This window comes from Perognathus longimembris, chromosome 7 (assembly GCF_023159225.1).
Source record: "Perognathus longimembris pacificus isolate PPM17 chromosome 7, ASM2315922v1, whole genome shotgun sequence".
Lineage (NCBI taxonomy): Eukaryota > Metazoa > Chordata > Mammalia > Rodentia > Heteromyidae > Perognathus > Perognathus longimembris.
Genome location: NC_063167.1, coordinates 73,408,055 through 73,428,337, shown reverse-complemented (window position 1 = coordinate 73,428,337; position 20,283 = coordinate 73,408,055). Strand labels below are relative to the sequence as shown.

Genomic DNA, 20,283 nt, shown 5'->3' with positions numbered 1-20,283 from the left:
CTCGGTTGCGACTGTCCGCCAGCGGAGGCCCGCAGCTCCAGTCCCCGCCGCGTCCAACCTCCGGACGTGCCCAATGAGGTACCCTCGGTCTGGGCAGCGCCGCGGGAGGAAGCCGCGTCTCTGTGGCGCAATCGGTTAGCGCGTTCGGCTGTTAACCGAAAGGTTGGTGGTTCGAGCCCACCCAGGGACGGCCGTACATTTTACGGGATGGAAATTCTTTGTTTCCGGCATGTTAAAAGCAACTCCTGGGTGGATCTGATTGATGTGTTGCAGGCTTTCATGTTCGAGTTCTGTTGACTCGCACGTATTAAATTGGATGCGTGAGATTTTCGAGGAAAAATTCAGGTTCCACCGCAGTATTGCTATGGCCTTCTTTGAACTAAATCTCCTTGAATTAAGTCTTTGGGTGTTTTCTTTTGTTTTTGCTTTGTTTTGATTTGTTGTGCTTTTGAGATAGGGACTCACTCATAATGTTACTCAGTTTGGCCTTGAACTTGCTATATAGTTCAGGTTGACCTTTAACCTGTAATCCTCCTGTTTCAGCCGGGAATACAAATATGGGCCACTAAGCTCAGTAATTTACCATCTTAAAAAGAGAAAAACTCGGCACATCACCTTTATAACAACAACTACAAATTAAAAAGGAGGAGGAGGAGGAAGTTGTTGGAAGTTGTTGAGGGATGGTGTCTCATGCCTGTAAGCCTCAATACTCAAGAGGCAGAGATTGGGAGGACTCTGTTGTGGTGAGATAGGGGGAAAAAGTTCAAGAGATTTCACTCAACAGTAAAATCCGTGTGTGGTGGTGCAAGCCAGTTATCCCCAGCTACAGCAGGATGTGTATTTCAAAACATTGAAGTCTAGGCTTGCATAAGAGAAAAGCAAGACCTCATCTCAGAACTAAACAGACCAAGGACAAAAACATGACTCAAGAGGTACAGTACAAGATGAGAACACAAAAGCCAAGAGAGAGCTCCTAGAAATACCTCTGAATCCTCGGCAGGCTTGGTCTTCAGAAGTCTCAGGGAGTAGGCCATGAATTATCTGCAGGCTTCTTTAGTTTCTTTTCACCTTATTGGCAGATGAATATGTATTTCTTCTTGCAAAATTCCGCTATACAATTTTACACTTTTGTAAGGAATACTATGAAATACATCAACTTCACTAAAGGAAATGGTGAATATATTTAACTTCACTTAAAAAAATCTAAACCAATTAAGCGTGCAACAGCAGGTAAACGCAAAGCCTGAGCTGGGCGCTAGGGGCTCTGGCCTGTAATCCTATCCAGGAGGCTGAGATCTGAGGATTGTGGTTTAAAGCCTGCCTGGGCAGAAAAGTCCATGAGACACTTATATGCAATTAACTAGCAAAGAACCAGAAGTGAGGTATGGCTAAGTGGTAGAACCTCAATGTTGAGTGAAAAAAAGCCAAAGGAAAGTGAAAGGCTCCAAGCTCAAGTCCCAGTACTGGCCAAGGAAACATTAAAAAAAAAAAAAAAAAAGAATAAAGAAGAGGGCTGGGAATGTGGCTTAGTGGTAGAGTGTTTGCCTAGCATACATGAAATCCTGGGTTTGATTCCTCAGCACCCTATAAGCAAAAAAAGCCAGAAGTGGCACTGTGCCTCAAGAGGTAGAGTGCTAGTCTTGAGCAAAAAGAAGCCAGGGACAGTGCTCAGGCCCTGAGTCTCAAGCCCCAGGACTGGAAGAAAGAAAAAAAAGATGCAATATCTCTCTAGCTTGCAACGTTTGGATTTACAAGCCCCATCTTCATATGCATTTATGAATTTTATTTCTCTGAAGAATTATTTTTTCTTTTTTTCCTTTTTGTTTGTGCTGATCCTGTGGATTAAACTCAGAGCCTGGCCACTGTCCCTGAGTTTTTTTCTTTGTGTTTTTTTTTTGCTCAAGGCTAGCTCTCTACCACTTGAGCCACAGCTCCACTTCTGGCTTTTTGCTGGGGTTTTTGGAGATAAGAGTCTCATGGACTTTCCTGTCTGGGCTAGCTATGAAGCACCATCCTCAGACCTCAACCTCCTGAGTAGCTAGGATTATAGGTGTGAGCTACTGGTTCCTGGCCTGAAGAATTCTTCAAGTAATGCACTAATATTCTTGTACCATAATGTTGATGAAATGATTATATTATTAATATATAAAACATGTATTATACTACATAAAATAATGTATTACATATTAAATTGTAAATGTATTAACATAATTATATATTATTTTACACTACTACCAAAATATATAATTTAATATGACTATTTTGTATGTGTATGTATGCCAGTACTGGGGCTTCAACTCTGTCTTCGTTCACCTAATTTCCAAGTTCTGTAAATTTTTCCTTGAGACATTAACACAGAATTGTTTTCTTTTCCAAAGAAATCTAATAAATTAATGAGTTTTATAGGGGTACTGGGGACTCAAACTCGGGGCCTGGGAACAGTCAGCTTTTTCTGCTCAAAGTTGGAGCTCTAATACTTGGTTAGGTCTCCATTTCTGGCTCTTTGCTGCTTAATTGGAGAAAAGACCTTCTCAGCTTTGTCTGCCTGGGCTGGCCTTGAACCCCGATCCTCAACTCTTAGCCACCCTTGGCCGAGATGAGCATCTTGCACGGCGCGGGCACTCGCCTTTCATTATGAGAGTTTATGTTCCTTGGGTTTCATTCCTGAGATGTCTATACACACACGGTGGTTAAGGGTGAAGAGTCTGGTAAGCGCCCTCACTCCCCAGTCCAATTTCAGGTTCCAGTGAGAAATTAAATTTCCGGCCGCGGAGGAGCGCGTGTGCTTCTGATAAGGCCGCTCCTCCCGGGGCGGAGACTAGGGTGCAAGGAAGGGTGGGGCGGCCTGTGGTTCCGGCTGCTCCCCAGAGGGCCCTACCCCAGGCGGCCGCCTCTCCCCAAGGCTGGCCCCCCAGGGTTGTCACCCTGTCAGACGTCTGTCCCCCCAGACGCCTGCCCCCAAGATAGCTGTCCCCCCCAGATGCCAGATCGCTGCCCTCCCCCAGACGTCTGCCCCCCCACCCCGTGGCTGTCCCCTCCTAGACGGCTTCCCACCATCAGATAGCTGCCCCCGCCAGACGGCTCCCCCTCCCCCCAGACTGCTGTCATTCCCCCACGGCTGCGCCCTCCTCCCCTAGAGCTGCTCCCCGCGCTTCTCACCCCGGATGGACTCGGCAGGGCCAGGGGAGAGGCCGAGGACCCCGGACCTCCTGCCAAGCGCGCTGGAATGTCGGACTGTATTCTTCTTTTTTTTTATGATTTTAGGGCTAGTGGAGGCGACTTCAGGAATCGTTGGTCGAAGTTTGAAAAAGTGGAAACTTTGCAGCTTGTAGTTCTTTTCGTAGCTAAGGGAAGATTCAGAAGAGAGAAGAGAAAAAAAAAACCAAACCACCAGGAATTGAAAAAAAATGAACTCGCCCAACGTGGGGCTCGAACCCACGACCCTGAGATTAAGAGTCTCATGCTCTACCGACTGAGCTAGCCGGGCGGCGGTGCCGGGGCCTTTCCTGGACTCCTGTCATCTTACTCCCATGCGGTGCCACAACTCAGAGGATTCCTGTTTTCCTGGGTGCCACAATCACCCTTCATGTCCACCTCCACAATCACCCCACATCCATCTCCAGTCACCCCTCATGTCCATCTCCACAGTCACCTTCATGTCCATCCCGAAGGTCACCCCTCACCTCCACCTTCAACCACACAGAACTCGGTGTGTCCTCAGTTTCCTTCCGGGTTCGGGTCACCCTAAGCTCTGGGAAGGAAAAGGGGCGCTCCGAGAGGCTGCGGGGGACAGGAAAGCACGCATTCCCGGGAAGATCCGCCCCGCAGGCCCGGCCAGAGCACCCGCAGGCCCGGCGCTCTCGACCCGCCCGTGCGCTGGGATTTCGGGAGGGCGCCAGGAAGCCCGGATGACTTTTCGTGTTTTAAATACTGAGACTTTGAGCGAGAAGGTCAAGGTCATGCCGCGGCCCCTGGCGTGGGCACCACGTGCGCGAGATCGCCTCCTACCCCCGAGGAAGCCCAGCATGCCGGAGTGCTCGGCTTAGTCTTTCCCGGTGGTGGCGCCGTGCCAGGAAAGGGAGTTAATTCGGCGAGGATGTATTTGCGCATCTGCGTGCGCAACAGTAAAAATGACGATCGAAAGTAAAAACTACCGTACGCTCCTGCCGTGACTCGGATTCGAACCGAGGTTGCTGCGGCCACAACGCAGAGTACTAACCACTATACGATCACGGCGCGCCACCCGAAGGACGGCGAGCTGTCCCTGCGTTTTATCCTATTTGAAACCGAGGATCGTGCTTCTGCGTGGCAATCCCCTTAGCAGGTGCGACCTGCGAGATCGCCGCCCCCCAAGTCCCTGGTCCGGTCCCTGACGCTCCGAGGCTGCCGGCACCACAGCCCAGCATCAGCCTCTCCGTGCCCGCTCCGCAGACTGTTCGTGCCGTCTCCAGCACGCGCCCTGGACGGAGGGTTCTGTGTGCAGACGGCTCCCGGGGACACCAAGCGCCCTGCCCGGAACTGGGGGCGCTGTACTGACTTCAACCGAATCCACAGTAAGTCAGAGGTGGCCTTTTACCACCCAGCAAAAACACAGAAGGCTACCCTCGGTTCCGAGTACTTCCCTTAAAAAATTCCACGTAGTTCGAAAAGCATATTACTCGCTGCGTTGGCCGGGAATCGAACCCGGGTCAACTGCTTGGAAGGCAGCTATGCTCACCACTATACCACCAACGCGCCTGATTAGAAGCGCTTGACAGGCTTCCTTATGAGGATGATGTCATCCATTCCGGCTTAGTTTGTGATGCGTGTTAAAGAGAAACAAAACCGTGGCATGGAAGAAACAACAGACCAGAAACCTCTCTGAACTACTTCCTGTAGAGAATTCCGAAGTAGTTCTTGTTCGAGAGGCTCAAGGAAATCCGTTCCCTTTCTTCCATCCTTGCTTTGAAGGGAGCGTCTGAAAGTCCTCGGCAGGAGTTAGCTCCACAACCACCGGTTACTGCTCGCGCGTTTCCTTAGGACAAAAGCATAAAATAAGTTGCAGTGCGATGATACTTTTTTTTCTTATTAGCATACCTTAGTTTTACAAAGGAGGTTTCATTGTGACATTTCCGCTTATTATACAATGCATCCAATCAGCTTCACCCCATCTCCCTCTTCTTGAAACAATTAACTGGTTTCATCGTTTATTTTTAGACATGTAAATAAACTACGTGTGTATTCTCCTTCCTTCACCCTCTTCCTTAACTCACCCAGCTCTCCGGGGTGCCCACCTTCCTACTTGAGCTTATTTTACTCTCCTTCTCCTCCTCCTTTTTTTTTTTTTTTTAAGTGAATTAATTGCACCAATAGGTTTCTCTCTAGTATTTCAGATGAAGAGATGTACGTTTTAAAGCTTTGGATACATATTGCCAAATTGCAAACTAGTCAATGAGCATTAAACAATTAACATCGGTTATGGATAGCATTATTCCCTTCATCTTTTAGTTATTATTTATTTTTCTTGTCTTTAAGTATTTGTACAGAGGGGTTTCCAGTTCATGATAAGAGAGCATCTTGACCAATGTCAGTCCATTAAGCTTTCCATCTTTATAACAGTTTAGATTAAAATGATAACATGAATCATTTCAATTTGCATTTATTACTATTGAGGCTGGTCGTTTTTCATAACCTTAACAATTATTTGTATTAGTAATTTGTTTTTACTAAGTCATGTGTTTTTGTCTGTTCTCCCTCCCCATTGGGTATTTGTTTTCCTTGCTGATTTATGCCATTTTATCCTTTGTTTTTTAATATTATTGACGGGATTTTTAGATGGGCAGAAAGTTCTTGTTTCTTTTTCTTCTTTTTTATTGTCAAGATGACGTACAGAGGGGTTACAGTTACATACTTAAGGTAGTGAATACATATACATTTCTTGTCATACTTGTTACCCCCTTCCTCATTTTTCTCCTGCCTTCCCTCCCCCAACCCACCCTGCCTTTCTTTCATCATTAAAAAAAAAATCATCCCCTTGATGGACACTGCCATTCCAGTCTACAATGCTTATAATAACCTCTATTATTATTAACAATAAAACAATTCCTTCCAGGTTGGGCGATATGTACATTTTTTCCCTTTTGCTTAGTATAATCTGTTCTTTCTTTTTCTCTCATTTCTTCCCTCCTGACCTTGAGTTGCTTAGTTTGCTCTCATCAGTGTCCATTGCAGCTGTTGGGCCCCCTCTATTGTATTTTTTTCACCCATTTTCCACTCATTCTGTGCCCTCCTCCCAGCTTCCCTCAGCTGTTCACGTGTATATACCATATGTGAGGTAAATAATATCGGGTCCTCTAAATACTACAAGACTAATTATGAAGAAGTCCTTTGCTTCTTTATCTTTAGAGTTCTTTTCAGTCTGGATATTAACTTATGTACAAATGGGTTCCTGTTTCTATATAGTTTAATCCATCCGTTTTTATTTTTGCTTTGCTGCTTTTTTTCAAAAAGCCCTCCTTGTTCCAACTAAAAGTTTCCTCTAACAAGAAAGCTTGTTCCTTATCCAGGAGTCGAACCCTGGCCATGGAGTGGAAGGGACCAACTCCAAGCCACTACACCACAAGGGAAACCGGCAGAATCCTCCTAGGAAAAATCAAATGACCAGTTTACCTTTCTGTGGTGAGTGCAATTTTGAATGTCTGGATTTTTTTTATGTTTCTTAAAATATATTTTTATTTTCTTTAATGTCATTTTTTTTATGTTGTGAATTTCATCAAATATAACCATCCAGGACTTTTTTTTTTTTTTTTACCATATCAGGTAAGATTACCATAAACAAGTTTATATAGACATTATTTTCAATGTTCTCTGACTACTTTACCATAATTCCAAGTTAGATTCTATATATTGTCAGTGTTGATATGTTCGGGAATATATATTATAATTTATGAGATAAGCTTCAGACCCAAAAGTCTTACTTTGAGTCCTATGTCTGTGGGCAAGCCAGCCTATCAAAACCTTGAGTCTACAACCATGAAGGACTATTAAACAACATACCATGCCTATTTTACAGGGATGACGTGTGAATCAATTAAGTCAATACATGTAAAACTTTTTGAAGTCTATAAAGTACTTAGAATGAGAATTACAGATCAGCCAGTAAAGTTAGCCACCAGAATCATACTCATGCCTGCTGTAACCAGAAGCTTTTAAATGATCAAGCTTAACAGTGGTCAGGTAAGTAAATGAAGGCCATAGGACACAGTATGTTTCTAGCCTATACTACTGAGTCTAATCTTTAGGAAGACTTAATTTATTTTAAGGGAGAAAAAAGCCTTAGTTAATATATCTGTTAGTGTCTATACAAACAAGATGCAACCACTAATTCAAAAATAGGAGGGTTTTTTTTTCCCCGAGAAGAGTGCATTCTTTAATAGAACTATATTCGAGTAAGAACTCCATACAAATAGCATACCTTAACACAGGAGAGTAAGGAAGAACTATTTTACATTACATTGAACACTCATGTGATTTGCAAGTTACCCCTCCCTCCAACCAAATACTTGTGTGTGTGTTTTTTTAATATATATTACAGATGTTGCAGTCAGTTCTGTATATGCCATCAATCAGTTTTTACATGTAGCTACGTGAAGCACACCTGTTTGCCGATGTCTTTGTTTCAGAGGAGTTGGAGTGATTGAATTACTGCCTGCTTTTCAGTGTTTCCACCAGCCATTCCATTGCCTCATCAAGTCCAATGCCTTTGGTTGCTGATGTTTTGAATATCTGCCATTTCCGATCCTTCAAGGCAGGCAACCCAAGTGAATTTGCCATCTCTGAGGGCGTCATGGCCTGCTCCATGTCCTGCTTATTTGCAAATACCACTAAAATGGCTTTTCTCAGCTCTTCTTCCTCCAACATAGCAACTAATTCTGACTTGGAAATGCCAATTCTGTCTCAGTCACAACTGTCTACCACATAAATGACTGCATCTGTATTTGAATAATAACACCTCCAATATGGCCTGATACTTGTCTGTCCTCCTAGGTCCCAAACTTGGAATTTAAGGTTTTTGTATGTCACTGTCTCTACATTAAATCCAATAGTAGGAATAGTTGTAACAACTTCTCCAACCTGTAAACGGTATAAAATTGTGGTTTTTCCTGCACCGTCTAATCCCAAAATCAAAATCCTCATTTCCTGGGTTCCAAAGAGACTGGAAAAAATACTTGAAAAAAAGCCACCCATGGTGAACCGCCTGTCCTCCCTCGCCGATCCTCACAGACAACAGCGACTCAATTCCAGCCCTGGCGCTGCCATCTCGGTCCGCCTTGGTCTCCTTCTCCAGCCCGGCCAGCCTGCAGCTTCCAAGAGTGTCTGGATTTTAAGGTTCTAGACTATTCAGCCTTCTCCACGTCAAGATAACTCCCAGGTAACCATGGGAGGATTTTGTTGCACATAATCACAGACAGTATCCAGACCAGACAGAGAGAAAAACACCAGCAGCTCAGTAGAGAAATAATGATCTTCATCAAAAACACCCAGGAAAGGGGAGGGAAGGTGGGAGGAAAATGAGGGAGGGGGTAACAAGTATGACAAGAAATGTACTCACTATCTTACTGTAACTGTAACCCCTCTGTACATCACCTTGACAATAAAAATAAATTGAAAGGAGAACATCAGAATAATTAGCACAGGTTTAGGCTAGTCACAGCAGAGGATCACAACATTATGAATGCATAAGATAATGCTAAGTGAAATGAACTCCTTTTTATGGAAACTAGTGTTATATCACTGTTGTAATTACTTTCAACATGCCATGTGAAACTGTAGCTTCTTTTGTTGATGATCCTCTTATATCCCCTTCCTGTGGATGTCCTGGTGCTATCACTGGATCTTGTCTGAGTACCCTGATACTGTATATACTGGTATTAGAACTAGGGAAGTGAAATGGAATATCCAAATCAAGAGACAAAGAATAAAAAAAACCAAATGACTCCAAAAGCAATACTTGCAAAACCATTTGGTGTGAACCAACTGAACAACTCATGGGGGAGAGGGAAAGGGGGAGGGGGAGGGGGAATGAGGGAGGAGGTAACAAATAATACAAGAAATTTACCCATGGCCTAACGTATGAAACTGTAACCCCTCTGTACATCACTTTGACAATAAATAAGTAATTATTAAAAAACAAAAACAACAGAACATCAGGACCTTTTCCTTAGGAACAATGAAAAGGACATTTTAGGAGTAAAGCTAAGGGATCCTAGGCCTATTCAAGCTTTTTTTTCTTCTTTCTTCTCTCTCTTTTTAAATTTTATATTGTTTTTGCCAGTTTGGAGGCTTGAACTCATGGCCTAGGTGTAGTCCCTGACCTTCTTTGTGCTCAAGGCTAGCACACTACCAATTGAGCTCCACTTCCAGCTTTTCCTGAGTAGTTTATTGGAGATGAAAGTCTCACAGACTTTTTTGACCCCCTGGCTTCAGCCTCCTCAACAGCTAGGACTGCAGCCATGCTATCTATCTCATCTCTTCTTTCACTCCTTCCTTCCCCGTTTGTCTCCATCTCTTCCTCTCCCAGGTCCTATGAATTTAGTTTGGCTTAAAAAGAATATTACACACTGGAGACAATCACTCACCCTATGGATTCTCATCAGGCTGGGGGGTCAGTAGATTGAGTGTAACTCACTAGTGGGTAGGTTTCTGAGTGTTAAATTGTTTTAAATATTAGGAAGGAATTTAATGGTGACAAACCCCTAAGTGTGCTTACAGTCACATTTTAGTAACTAAATCACTTTACTAGTCAGCATGGCATGGCTCAGCTGCTCAATGTTTGCTTGTATCTTCCCATTCCCCCAGATTGGGAACTTCAAGCTTAAATTCTCGTACTCAGCTAATATTGGAACATCTTCCTTCTGGAGGAAACTTTCTGTTAGTGAGATGTAACTTCTGAAATAACTGGCCCCAGCCTTGAGCCAGAAAACTAAGGGACAGCACCCAGGCCCTAGTGTAAGCACAAAAGAGGAGGAGAAGAAGGAGAAGGAGGAAGAGCAGAAAAAGAAGGAGGAGGAGGAGAGGAAGAGGAAGAAGAAGGAGAAGGAGAAGAAGAAGAAGAAGAAGAAGAAGAAGAAGAAGAAGAAGAAGAAGAAGAAGAAGAAGAAGAAGAAGAAGAAGAGAGGAGGAGGAGGAGGAGGAAGAGGAGGAGGAGGAGGAGGAGGAGGAGGAGGAGGAGGAGGAGGAGGAGGAGGAGGAGGAGGAAGACGACGACGACTAGGGCCAACAGAAGATAAACAGATCTCATAGATGCCAAATGATTCCCTTAAAAACCCATCCTTCTGCCAGGCACCACTAATCCTAGCTACTCAGGAGGCTGAGATTTGAGGATCAAGGTTAAAAGCCAGTCCAAGCAGGAAAGTCTGTGAGCCTCTTACCTTCAATTAACTACCAAAAATCTGGAAATGGAGATGTGACTCTAAGTGGTAGAGTGTGAGTTCAAGCACTAGGACTGGCGACAAACAAATCAACCACCCTTGGGCTTGACACTCCCTGGGAAGTTAAGTCCCAGCATACATTAATTTTCCAGCAAGTCAATAAATAAAATAAACAAGTGGAAAAAGACATGAAAAGGTGTGCAATGTCCTTAGTTATAGTAAACTGAAAACAAAACCATAATAAGATACCACTTGACACCTACAAAGGATGGCTATAAATTAGCAGATAGAAAATAGCAAGTGCTGATAAGGATAAGTAGAAACTGGAGCCCTCGTGGGAATATGAAAGGATGCAGCTGTTGCAGAGAACAGTGTAGCAGCTCCTCAGTAAGCTAAATATAGAATCTGACTCAGTAATTCCACTCCTACGGTTATGCCCCAAAGAACTGAAAGTAGGTACTCAAACACTTGTACGTGTATGTTCCTGGTGGCAGTATTCATAATAGCTGCCCATAAGGAGAGAAAAGAGCCTGGATGGCCTTTCATAAAGGAATGGGTAAACTGTGGTAGATACATTTCAGTGGCATATTACTTAACCATAGATGAAATGATGTATTCATGCATGTTTCACCTTCAGGCTAATAGAACAAAGGGAAAGAAAAACAGTGCTGGAGGAATAGCTCAAGTGGTAGAATGTCAGTGTAGGAATCTTGAGACCTTGAGTACAAAGCCCAACACAAATAACTTCACATAACAAAACAAATAATCCAAGGAGAAAATGGTGGGGGCGGGGAAGGGAAGGAAAGCGGAGGGATGCTAGATAAAGGAACATATCACCAAAGAGGACATACAGATGGCAAATAAGTGCATAAAAAGATATTCAGGCTGGATGCAGGTTACTCACACCTGTAATTTTAGCTACTCCAGAAGCTGAGAACTGAGGATTGCTGTTTGAAGCCAGCCTGGCCAGGAAAGTCCATGAGACTCTTATCTCCAATTAATCATCCAAAAGAATCAGAAGTGGAACTGTGGCATTGAGCAAAATTAGCTTAGGAACCATGCCCCAGCCCTGACTTCAAGCCTCAAGACTGGCGCGTGTGCACACACACACACACACACACACACACACAGAGATTCAGCACTGTGGAAATGCATATTAAAATCACAATTAGGCATCAATAACATACCTGTCAGTAAAAGAAACCTGACAACAAATGGCTGATAAGAATGCAGAGAAAATTAGTGTATCTGAGAAAAGAGAGACTGCCTGGGAGATGGGGCGAAAGCCCCTCCACTGGGGTCCTGCTTCCCTCACCAGGCCCCGGGGCGTCCCACACCACTTCATGAGGCCCTGAGTGTCCTGCGTGCAAACCAAACCCCACACCAGGGCACCAGGCCCTGACAGTCCTGCGTGCAGACCCCACATCACGTCACCAGGCCCTGGGAGTCCCACATGCAGCCCTGGACATCACGTTCTGGCCATTGCTCCTGGAAGACTCAGAGGTGAACAGTGGACTGCGTGGACCCCAGAGGCATGTGGGAATGGATGCCCACTCAGGGGTTGAAGGCCGCAGTGGGATCTGTGCCAACTGCCTGCGGCCTGCACTGGGGCTGGGGCTGACAAGGCCACAGGCTGTCCAGGGGTCTTGGGAGTCCCGCGGCTCTTTCCTGGAGACCCCCATGAACCCTGGGTCACACACCCCTGGCGGCGCCCTCCCTCAGGACCATCCCGACTGGAGGAGCTCTGCTCAGCTTCCCTCCAACGATTATACGATGCAGCATTTACACTCCTAAACATTTATCCCAAAGAAAGAAAACTTTCTGTCCACACAAAACCTGCACACAATCCCAGACCAGATGGCTCAATGTAATCTGAGCTATTTAAGAGACTGAGAACTGAGGATCACAGTTTGAAGCCAGCACTGGGTGGGAACGTCTGTGTGACTTTTACCTCCAGCAAAAAGCCAGAAGTGGAGCTTTGGCTTAAGTAGCAGAGCACCAGCCTTGAGCAAAAAACCTCAGAGACAGCATCCATCCCTGAGTTAAAGAACAGGATGTACACACAGACACACACACAGACACACACACACACACACACACACACACACGACATGGCCAGATTACCTTGTTGCAGTATCTTAAGAAGTCACAAGATTATACACTTCTGTAAACATCTATTTTCTCCAAATTCTCCTATGGATTAGAAGCTTTCAAAAAATTCTGGCTGTGGGGGGAAGGAGGAATGAGGCAGGAGGTAACAAACAGTACAAGAAATGTACCCAAGGTCTAATGTATGAAACTGTAACCTCTCTGTACATCACCTTGACAATAAATAAGAAAAAATAAATTTAAAAAATTCTAGCTGTGTGCCAGTGGTTCACTTCTATAATTCTAGACATAATTCCTATCATTCCTATAACTCAAGAGGCTGAGATCTGAGGATCTACATTCAAAGCCAGTCCAGGCCCCAAAATAATCTGTGGGTTTTTAAAAAAAATTGTTTTGCCACTCCTAGGGCTTGGACTCAGGGCTTGAGCACTGTCCCTGGTTTCCTTTTGCTCAAGGATAGCACTCTACCACTTGAGCCACTGCGCCACTTCTGGGTTTTTCCTATATATGTGATGCTGAGGAATCCAACCTAGGACTTTATGTATGCAAGGCAAGCACTTTGCCACTAGGCCACATTCCCAGGCCTTTTTCTTTTCTTTTTTAAAATCTCCAATGAGCCACCAAAAAGCCAGGAGTCAAACTATGGCTCAAGTGGTATAGCACCAGCCTGGAGCAAAAAAGCTAAGGGACAGTGCCCCAATGTAGAAAAAAAAATCATTCCTCCTTCATCTCTTTGCCTATGCTAGCCTTCTTCCTCAAAAACTTCTATTTCTTTTGTGTATGATTAAAAGGGAAGGGAGGAGGAACTGAGCAAACAGGTAATAAAAATGGAGGCGTTGGAAGGGCAGACAGCTGCAAGGCGTAAAGCTGGAGGCACTTAGAAAACCTTAGCCTAACAACTCTGAGCTCAGATTTCTTCTGTAGACAGCTGGCTTTTTTAGTTTCTGAAATATTCTGCAAACATAGAGGAGGGTCTCAGAACTACTCTGCTGTGAATTATCTAGTTACTTAGTTATTTTTGTTTTGTGCAGGTATTAAGGCTTGAATTCAGGCCTTCTTTGGGTGCTGTCTCTTAGCTTTTTCACTCAAGGCTGGCACTCCACCACTTGATCCTTAGCTCCACTACTGAGTTATTGCTAGTTCATTGGCAATAAGAGTCTCACAGCCTCTTCTGCCCCATCTGGTCTTGAACCTCGATCCTCAGATCTCAGCATCCTGAGAAGGCATGATTACAGATGTGAGCTACCAACGCCCAATACTGCAGTGATTTTTTTTTTAAAGTGAGCTACTGGGCTGGGAATGTGGCTTAGCGGTAGAGTGCTTGCCTTGCATGCATGAAGCCCTGGGTTCTATTCCTCAGCACCACATAAATAGAAAAAGCCAGAAGTGGTACTCTGGCTCAAGAGGTAGAGTGCTAGCCTTGAGCAAAAAGAAGCTCAGGGACAGTGCTCAGGCTCTGAGTCCAAGCCCCAGGACTGACCAAAAAAAAAGTGAGTTACTTCTCTTATGCCATGTGTAGAAATGAAATGGAATATTCCATGTAGCAGGGATGAGGGCAGTAAATGACAGCTACCTAGTTGCTTGCTGTGATCTTTAAAGGCCACAAGCTCATTACTGAAAAGGCCAAAGGGCTTTGGAATTGGAGATCAGACTTGTCTGTCACATTTCAGTCTCTCCTTCAGCTTGGCACCCAATATTCCATATTCTGTTTAATCTTCCTTCCCTCCTGTCAGGCCCCCCTCCCTCACCCTACTGCCACCAATGTCCCTGGAATTTTGGACTTCGCTATTTTTAAAACCGTCAACTCAGTAGCCATGTCCCTCCCCCGCTCAGCTGTCCAGTACTCTGGCCAGTGGTATACCCTCCCATTCCCTGTCCTCTCTGGCTCTCTAACCTCAGTGAGATTTTTGCTGGTCTGGGGACTTGCTGGGGACATGGAGAAAGGGACAAGGTGCCCCTGGGTGGAGCAGATGGATTCGCAACCATGCCTGCAGAGCTGGATATCCGAGTAATGTATGACCTTTACAAACAGTAAGTCAAAAGGCAACTGCAATTGTTTTAATAAGCTCATGGATTGGAGTTAGACATTTACAAGATTTACCGATACTGACTTGGGTGTCTGTTCCAAAAATTAGATTCTCTCCCTACTAAGATGCCAAAATCTCCATATTTTGCTTCTCTCTGGTCTCTGACCTCTGGCCATTTGCAGCTTAAAGTACTCCAGAATTTCTGCCTTCTTACCTTCCCATTTGCCTTGTTACCTCAATATATAGTTTAAAAAATTTTGTGCCAGTACTGAGGCTTGAACTTATGGCTTGGGTGCTGTTTTTGAATTGTTTCACTCAAGGCTAGTATTCTGGCATTTGAGCCACAGCTCCCCTTCTGGATATTTATTTATTTATTGCTGGTTAATTGGATGTAAAGAGTCTTACAAACTTTCCTTCCCAGGGCTGGCTTTGAACCACAATCTTCAGATCTCAGCCTCCTGAGTAGCTAGGATGACAGGTGTGAGTCACGGGGTACCCAGGTTCCACTGGGACATTGCTTTTCTAGAAGGCATAGGTATTCTAGTTCATTCCTTCTTGTGTTCTCCTGAAGTAAAGGAGGAAAAGAAACAAATGGTTCCTGCGAGGGGAGTGCTCTTGATGGGGAGGGAGGAATAAGGGGAATGTGTCTGAAACATTTTCAGGGATCTTGGCTGTGTGGGGGACCTCAGTGGGAGGACTCGGATCTGGCCCAGCCCCACAACGCCTCCATGTTTGACATATCTGCTGTTTGGTATTGAGGATGGAGCAATGCAGCAGACTCTGCTCTCCTAAAGTTCGTTGAACCTTCCCTCCGCCCCCCACCCCCGGCATTGCACAAGGGACCCAACCCGAAGGCCTAGAGGCTTACCAGCCACACTTGCAGGTTGGGGAGCCTCTGGCTTGCCCTTGTCTTCATCTCCCCAGACTCTCTGTGCACCATCCTGACGAATCTTCAACTCTTTTCTTCTCCCTGTGCCCAGCCAAATTTCTTTTCTTAGTCACAGGTCAGCAGGTCTAAATTCACTAGGTAGAGAGTCACCAGCTGGGAGGAACCGGTGCCTGGGGGGGACCTGGCTGGACAGGTATGGGGGACCCAAGCCAGCCCCCTAACCCTCGGTCCCCCCACGGCAGCCCCCCAACTCTGAGCACTGTCACTCTCCTGCTGCTCCTCTGTGGACAGGGTAAGAAGCGCCAGGGAAGGGTCTGGGAGTGTCTGAGCATGCACGCAAGGGAGGGGAGTGCAGATTCCCAATCTCCATTTTATTTACCATGCCAACCTGTGGAGTGGGGGGGAGGGGATGAAGTCCTTGGTTGGTGAGAAGAGATCCAACAGACCTAGTGTGTGTGTGTGTGTGTGTGTGTGTGTGTGTGTGTGTGTGTGTGTGTGTGTGTGTGTGAGGGTGCTGGGCCTTGAACTCAGGGCTTGGGCACAGTCCCTTAGCATTCTCCAGTCAAGGCTGGCATTCCACTACTTGAGCCACACCTCCATCCTGGCCTGCCAGAGTAGTTAAGTGAGATAAGGGTTGCATGCATTTTCCTGCTGGGGCTGGCTTTGAACCGCGGTCCTCAGATCTGAGTAGCTGGGATTACAGGTGTGGGGCCTGGGAAAGGCTCTTGGTTGGGTTGCCGACACCCCACCCCCAGCCCCACCATTCCTGATGAGATTTGGGGAGGTTGGGGGAGTCACCCCCGCACCGACACAGCCCTCTCCTTGCCCGTCCTCAGCCCATTCTCAATGCAAGATTCTCCGCTGCAATGCCGAGTACGTGTCGTCCACGCTGAGCCTCCGAGGCGGGGGTTCGCCCGGAGGGCTCCGCGGAGGCGGCGGCCTCTGCCGCGCGCTCCGCTCCTACGAGCTGTGCACCCGGCGCACGGCGCGCACCTGCCGCGGCGACCTGGCCTTCCACTCGGCCGTGCACGGCATCGAGGACCTCATGATCCAGCACAACTGCTCCCGCCGCGGCCCCACGGCGCCGCCCCCTCCCCGCGGGCCCGTCCCCGCGGGGTCTCCCCTGGAGCCCCCCGCCCCGGACCCCTGCGACTACGAGGGCCGCTTCTCCCGGACGCACGGCCGGCGCCCCGGCTTCCTGCACTGCGCCTCCTTCGGGGACCCGCACGTGCGCAGCTTCCACCACCACTTCCACACCTGCCGCGTGCAGGGGGCTTGGCCCCTGCTGGACAACAACTTCCTCTTTGTGCAGGCCACCAGCGACCCCGTGGCGTCGGGGGCCAAGGCCACCACCACCCGGAAGGTCAGGGGCCCGACTTCCCTCCGCACCCCAACTAACCCCACTCCGCACGTGGGGCGGGGGGGGGGGGCGGGCTCGAACTCAGGGCCTGGGCGCTGTCCCCGAGCCTTTTCCGCTCAAAGAAGTGGTTCGTGGGGCCGCCTTGCACCCCAAACCAAACTCCCCCCCCCCCTTCTCTCCCGATCTTGCCCTCCAGCTCACCATCATCTTTAAGAACATGCAGGAGTGTATCGATCAGAAGGTGTACCAGGCCGAGGTGGACAACCTCCCCGCAGCCTTTGAAGATGGCTCCGTCAATGGCGGTGACCGACCTGGAGGTTCCAGTTTGTCCATTCGGACGGCTAACCCCGGGAACCACGTGGAGATCCGAGCAGCCTACATTGGCACGACCATCATCATCCGGCAGACAGCCGGACAGCTGTCCTTCTCCATCAAGGTGGCGGAGGACGTGGCCAGGGCCTTCTCGGCCGAGCAGGACCTGCAGCTGTGTGTTGGGGGGTGCCCGCTGAGTCAGCGCCTCTCGCGCTCAGAGCGTAACCGTCGGGGTGCCATCCCCATCGACATGGCCAGACAGCTGTGCAAAGAGGGGCTCCCGGTTGAAGATGCTTATTTCCAATCCTGTGTCTTTGATGTGTTCATCTCTGGTGACCCCAACTTTACCATGCCAGCTCAGACAGCGTTAGAGGACGCCCGAGCCTTCCTGCCGGATCTAGAGAAATTACATCTCTTCCCTTCGGACGCAGGGGTTCCTCTCTCCCCAGCCACTTTCCTAACCCCATTTCTTGCAGGGCTCTTTTTCCTGCGGCTTTGCATTCAGTAAGTAGGTCATCCATGCCATGGCTAGTTTGGAAACGATTCGGGGAGGGCATGGAACAGCACCAATAACCCGGCGGAGACAGGGAAACCCACGAACCAACAAGCACTTAGCCAGAGTTGTTTCCAGCCCAGGGCTTGACATGAGGATCACAGAATGAGAATTCTGGACAAGGTTTTTGCATTCCACATCTTTGAAGGGGCTTTTTGCCAATTTTCCCAGTCCCATTTATGGTGAGAAGATAGTTTCCACCCATGTACTTTTTTTTTTTTTTAATTTGAATTTTTTTCCTTTGTGCTGCTGCTGGGGCCTTACACTCTCAACTATTTCGTTCAAGGCTGGTGCTCTACCACTCAAGCCACACCTCAAGTTCCGGCTTTTTGCTGGTTCTTTGGACATAAGAGTCTCATAGACTTCTTCCTGAGCTGTCCTGGAACTGATACCCTCATATCTCAGCCTTCTGAATGACTTGTTACAGGCATGAGCTGCCAGAAGCCAGCAAGGATGAGATTTTTTTCTTTTCTTTTCTTTCTTTCTTTCTTTTTTTTTTTTTTTGTATGGTCCATGGGCTTGAACTCAGAGCCCAAGAGCTGTCCCTTGAGCTTCTTTTGCTCAAGGCTAGCACTCTGTCACACCTCTACTTCTGGCTTTTTGAGGGTTAATTGGAGGGTTAATTGGAGTCTCATAGACTTTAGTGCCCTTGCTGGCTTTGAACCATGATCCTCAGATCTCAGCCCCCTGAGTAGCGAGGGTTACAGACATGAGTCACCAGCACCTGGTGAGATTTTTAAGAGACAAGAACTAAAAGAAGATGACATGATCCTTATTCAGAAGCAGCTCAAAAGAGGACAAGATAATTAGGGAAAGAATTCTATCCGGTGAGGCCTAGAATGTATGTCTAGCACCTGCCTAGCAAACACAAGGCCCTCAGATCAGGCCTCAAACCACCAAAAAAGGAAAAGAAAGTGTATTTGATAAATGGTAGGTGTGTTCTGCTTTCTTTGTTCAGCTGTGAAATACACACCATGTAGATGTTAGGTAAAGGATGGCTTTTAGAGAAATGCACACAGAAATGACAGAAGCTAGTGTGCCATCCCCTAACTCATCTGTTATTAAAGCTAGGAGCCCTCTGTGTGTCCGCTGTTGCTCATTCTTCACAGATGCATGCCATGCAGTAAGGCAATATGTTCACTGCACACACAGGGGCCCCAAAGCGGTCCCTTACTTTTTCTGCCTGCTATGAGAGATAAAACTGATTAATGTGGAGGAATCATGAGTGTGTAATTCTTCACTAAATCGTTCTTTATTTTTGGTGCTGCAACACGGGCTTGGACTCAGGGCCTTGATACTGTCCTTGAGATTTACCATTCGAGGTTGGTGCTCTTCCATTTGAGCCACACCTCCAATCCAGCTTTTGGGTAATTAATTGGAGAAGTGGCTCACAGACTTGTCATCCCAGACTGGCTTTGAATTGTGATCTTTAGTTATCAGTCTTCTGAGTAGCAAGGATTTACAGACATGAGCCACTGGCATTGGGTTGTTTAGAATTTTTTTTCTCTTGGCTTGAACTCAGGGCCTTTTGCTGTTCCTGAGCTTCTTTTGTTCAAGGCTCATGTTCTACCACTTGAGCCACAGTGCCACTTCCAGCTTTTTCTGAGTAGTTTATTGGAGATAGGAACCTCACAGACTTTCCTGGTTGGGCTGGCTTCGAACTGAGATCCTCAGCTCCCAGTCTCCTGAGTAGCTAGGATTACAAGAGTGAGCCACTAGCACCCCGTTAGAATTTTTTTCACAAAGTTAAATGAACTAGTATTTTCCCTTAATGATGCTGAGTTGTATGTCATACATTTCCTTATAAGAGTATAAAATTTCATTGGGGTCAGCACAGGCAAAGTTAGCAGCTCAAGACCCATTGTGAGAATTAACCTAAGGGCAATAAGACTAAGTAAGCATGGGACTCAACTGGCAGCCGGCTAGGCACAGGTAGTACACTTGCCTCGCATGCATGAGGCCCTGGGTCTGATTAACTGCACTGTAAAATAGAAAATAAATTAACATAAAACTCTAAAGAAGCTAGTCCCTTCCTCTCCCCCCACAAGTGCTGGCATGTACCACTATGCTTAGTCTCTCTCTCTCTCTCTCTCTCTCTCTCTCTCTCTCTCTCTCTCTCTCTTTTGTTTTGTCAGTTATTGGGTTTGAACTCTGGGGCCTGGGCACTGTCCCTGAGCTTTTCTGCTCAAGGTTATCCCTCTACCACTGTGAGCCCTAGTGCCACTTCTGGTTTTCTGGTGGTTAATTGGAGATAGAGTCTCATGGACTTTCCTGCTTGGGTTGGCTTTGAACCATGATCCTCTGATCTCAGTCTCCCAATAGCTAGGATTATAACTCTGAGCCACCAGTGCTTGGCTATTTTATATTTTATATTCTTTTTTCTTTTTTTTTTTTTTTGCCAGTCCTGGGGCTTGAACTCAGGCCCTGAGCACTGTCCCTGGCTTCTTTTTGCTCAAGGTCCCTGAGCTCTTTTGCTCAAGGCACTATACCACTTGAGCCACAGTGCCACTTCTGGCTTTTTCTATATATGTGGTGCTGAGGAATCAAACCTATGGCTTCAGGTATATGAGGCAAGCACACTACCACTAGGCCATATTCCTCGCCCCTTATTTTATATTCTTGTT

General features: G+C 46.6%; 1 protein-coding gene, 1 long non-coding RNA gene, 4 other non-coding genes and 1 pseudogene across 8 annotated transcripts; 2 read left to right on the top strand and 5 right to left on the bottom strand.

The window, feature by feature from the left end:
* The first annotated feature begins 116 nt into the window (after nucleotides 1–116).
* On the top strand, nucleotides 117–190 carry Trnan-guu. The gene has a single exon. It is a non-coding gene; the product is annotated as a tRNA-Asn (tRNA).
* Nucleotides 191–3,414: 3,224 nt separating this feature from the next.
* Nucleotides 3,415–3,487, bottom strand: Trnak-cuu. The gene has a single exon. It is a non-coding gene; the product is annotated as a tRNA-Lys (tRNA).
* Nucleotides 3,488–4,164: 677 nt separating this feature from the next.
* Trnah-gug lies at nucleotides 4,165–4,236 on the bottom strand. The gene has a single exon. It is a non-coding gene; the product is annotated as a tRNA-His (tRNA).
* Nucleotides 4,237–4,662: 426 nt separating this feature from the next.
* Trnag-ucc lies at nucleotides 4,663–4,734 on the bottom strand. Its single transcript has one exon. It is a non-coding gene; the product is annotated as a tRNA-Gly (tRNA).
* Nucleotides 4,735–7,363: 2,629 nt separating this feature from the next.
* On the bottom strand, nucleotides 7,364–8,258 carry LOC125355522 (annotated as a pseudogene).
* Nucleotides 8,259–14,403: 6,145 nt separating this feature from the next.
* Hjv (hemojuvelin BMP co-receptor) lies at nucleotides 14,404–18,099 on the top strand. 3 transcript variants are annotated; one of them, XM_048351933.1, is made up of 4 exons: nucleotides 14,404–14,549; nucleotides 15,677–15,726; nucleotides 16,271–16,797; nucleotides 16,991–18,099. In XM_048351933.1, the coding sequence occupies exons 1-4, from the start codon at nucleotides 14,503–14,505 to the stop codon at nucleotides 17,612–17,614; spliced, it is 1,248 nt and encodes a 415-aa protein (XP_048207890.1). In that variant the 5' UTR covers nucleotides 14,404–14,502; the 3' UTR covers nucleotides 17,615–18,099. The 3 variants fall into 3 exon arrangements, with proteins under 3 accessions (XP_048207890.1, XP_048207888.1, XP_048207889.1); XM_048351931.1 differs by having other exon boundaries at nucleotides 14,485–14,549; nucleotides 15,526–15,726; XM_048351932.1 differs by having other exon boundaries at nucleotides 14,487–14,549; nucleotides 15,544–15,726.
* LOC125355523 lies at nucleotides 15,003–17,079 on the bottom strand. Its single transcript, XR_007211669.1, has 3 exons — nucleotides 16,996–17,079; nucleotides 15,414–15,515; nucleotides 15,003–15,110 (listed from the first exon to the last, which is right to left on the bottom strand). It is a non-coding gene; the product is annotated as an uncharacterized LOC125355523 (long non-coding RNA).
* Nucleotides 18,100–20,283: the final 2,184 nt, after the last annotated feature.

Coding starts and splice junctions, on each gene's coding strand:
- Hjv (XM_048351933.1), top strand. CDS start 14,503: ATGCCTGCAGAGCTGGATATCCGAGTAATGTATGACCTTTACAAACA. Junction 14,550..15,676: donor ATGTATGACCTTTACAAACA/GTAAGTCAAAAG, acceptor CCCCCACGGCAG/CCCCCCAACTCTGAGCACTG. Junction 16,798..16,990: donor AGGCCACCACCACCCGGAAG/GTCAGGGGCCCG, acceptor CTTGCCCTCCAG/CTCACCATCATCTTTAAGAA.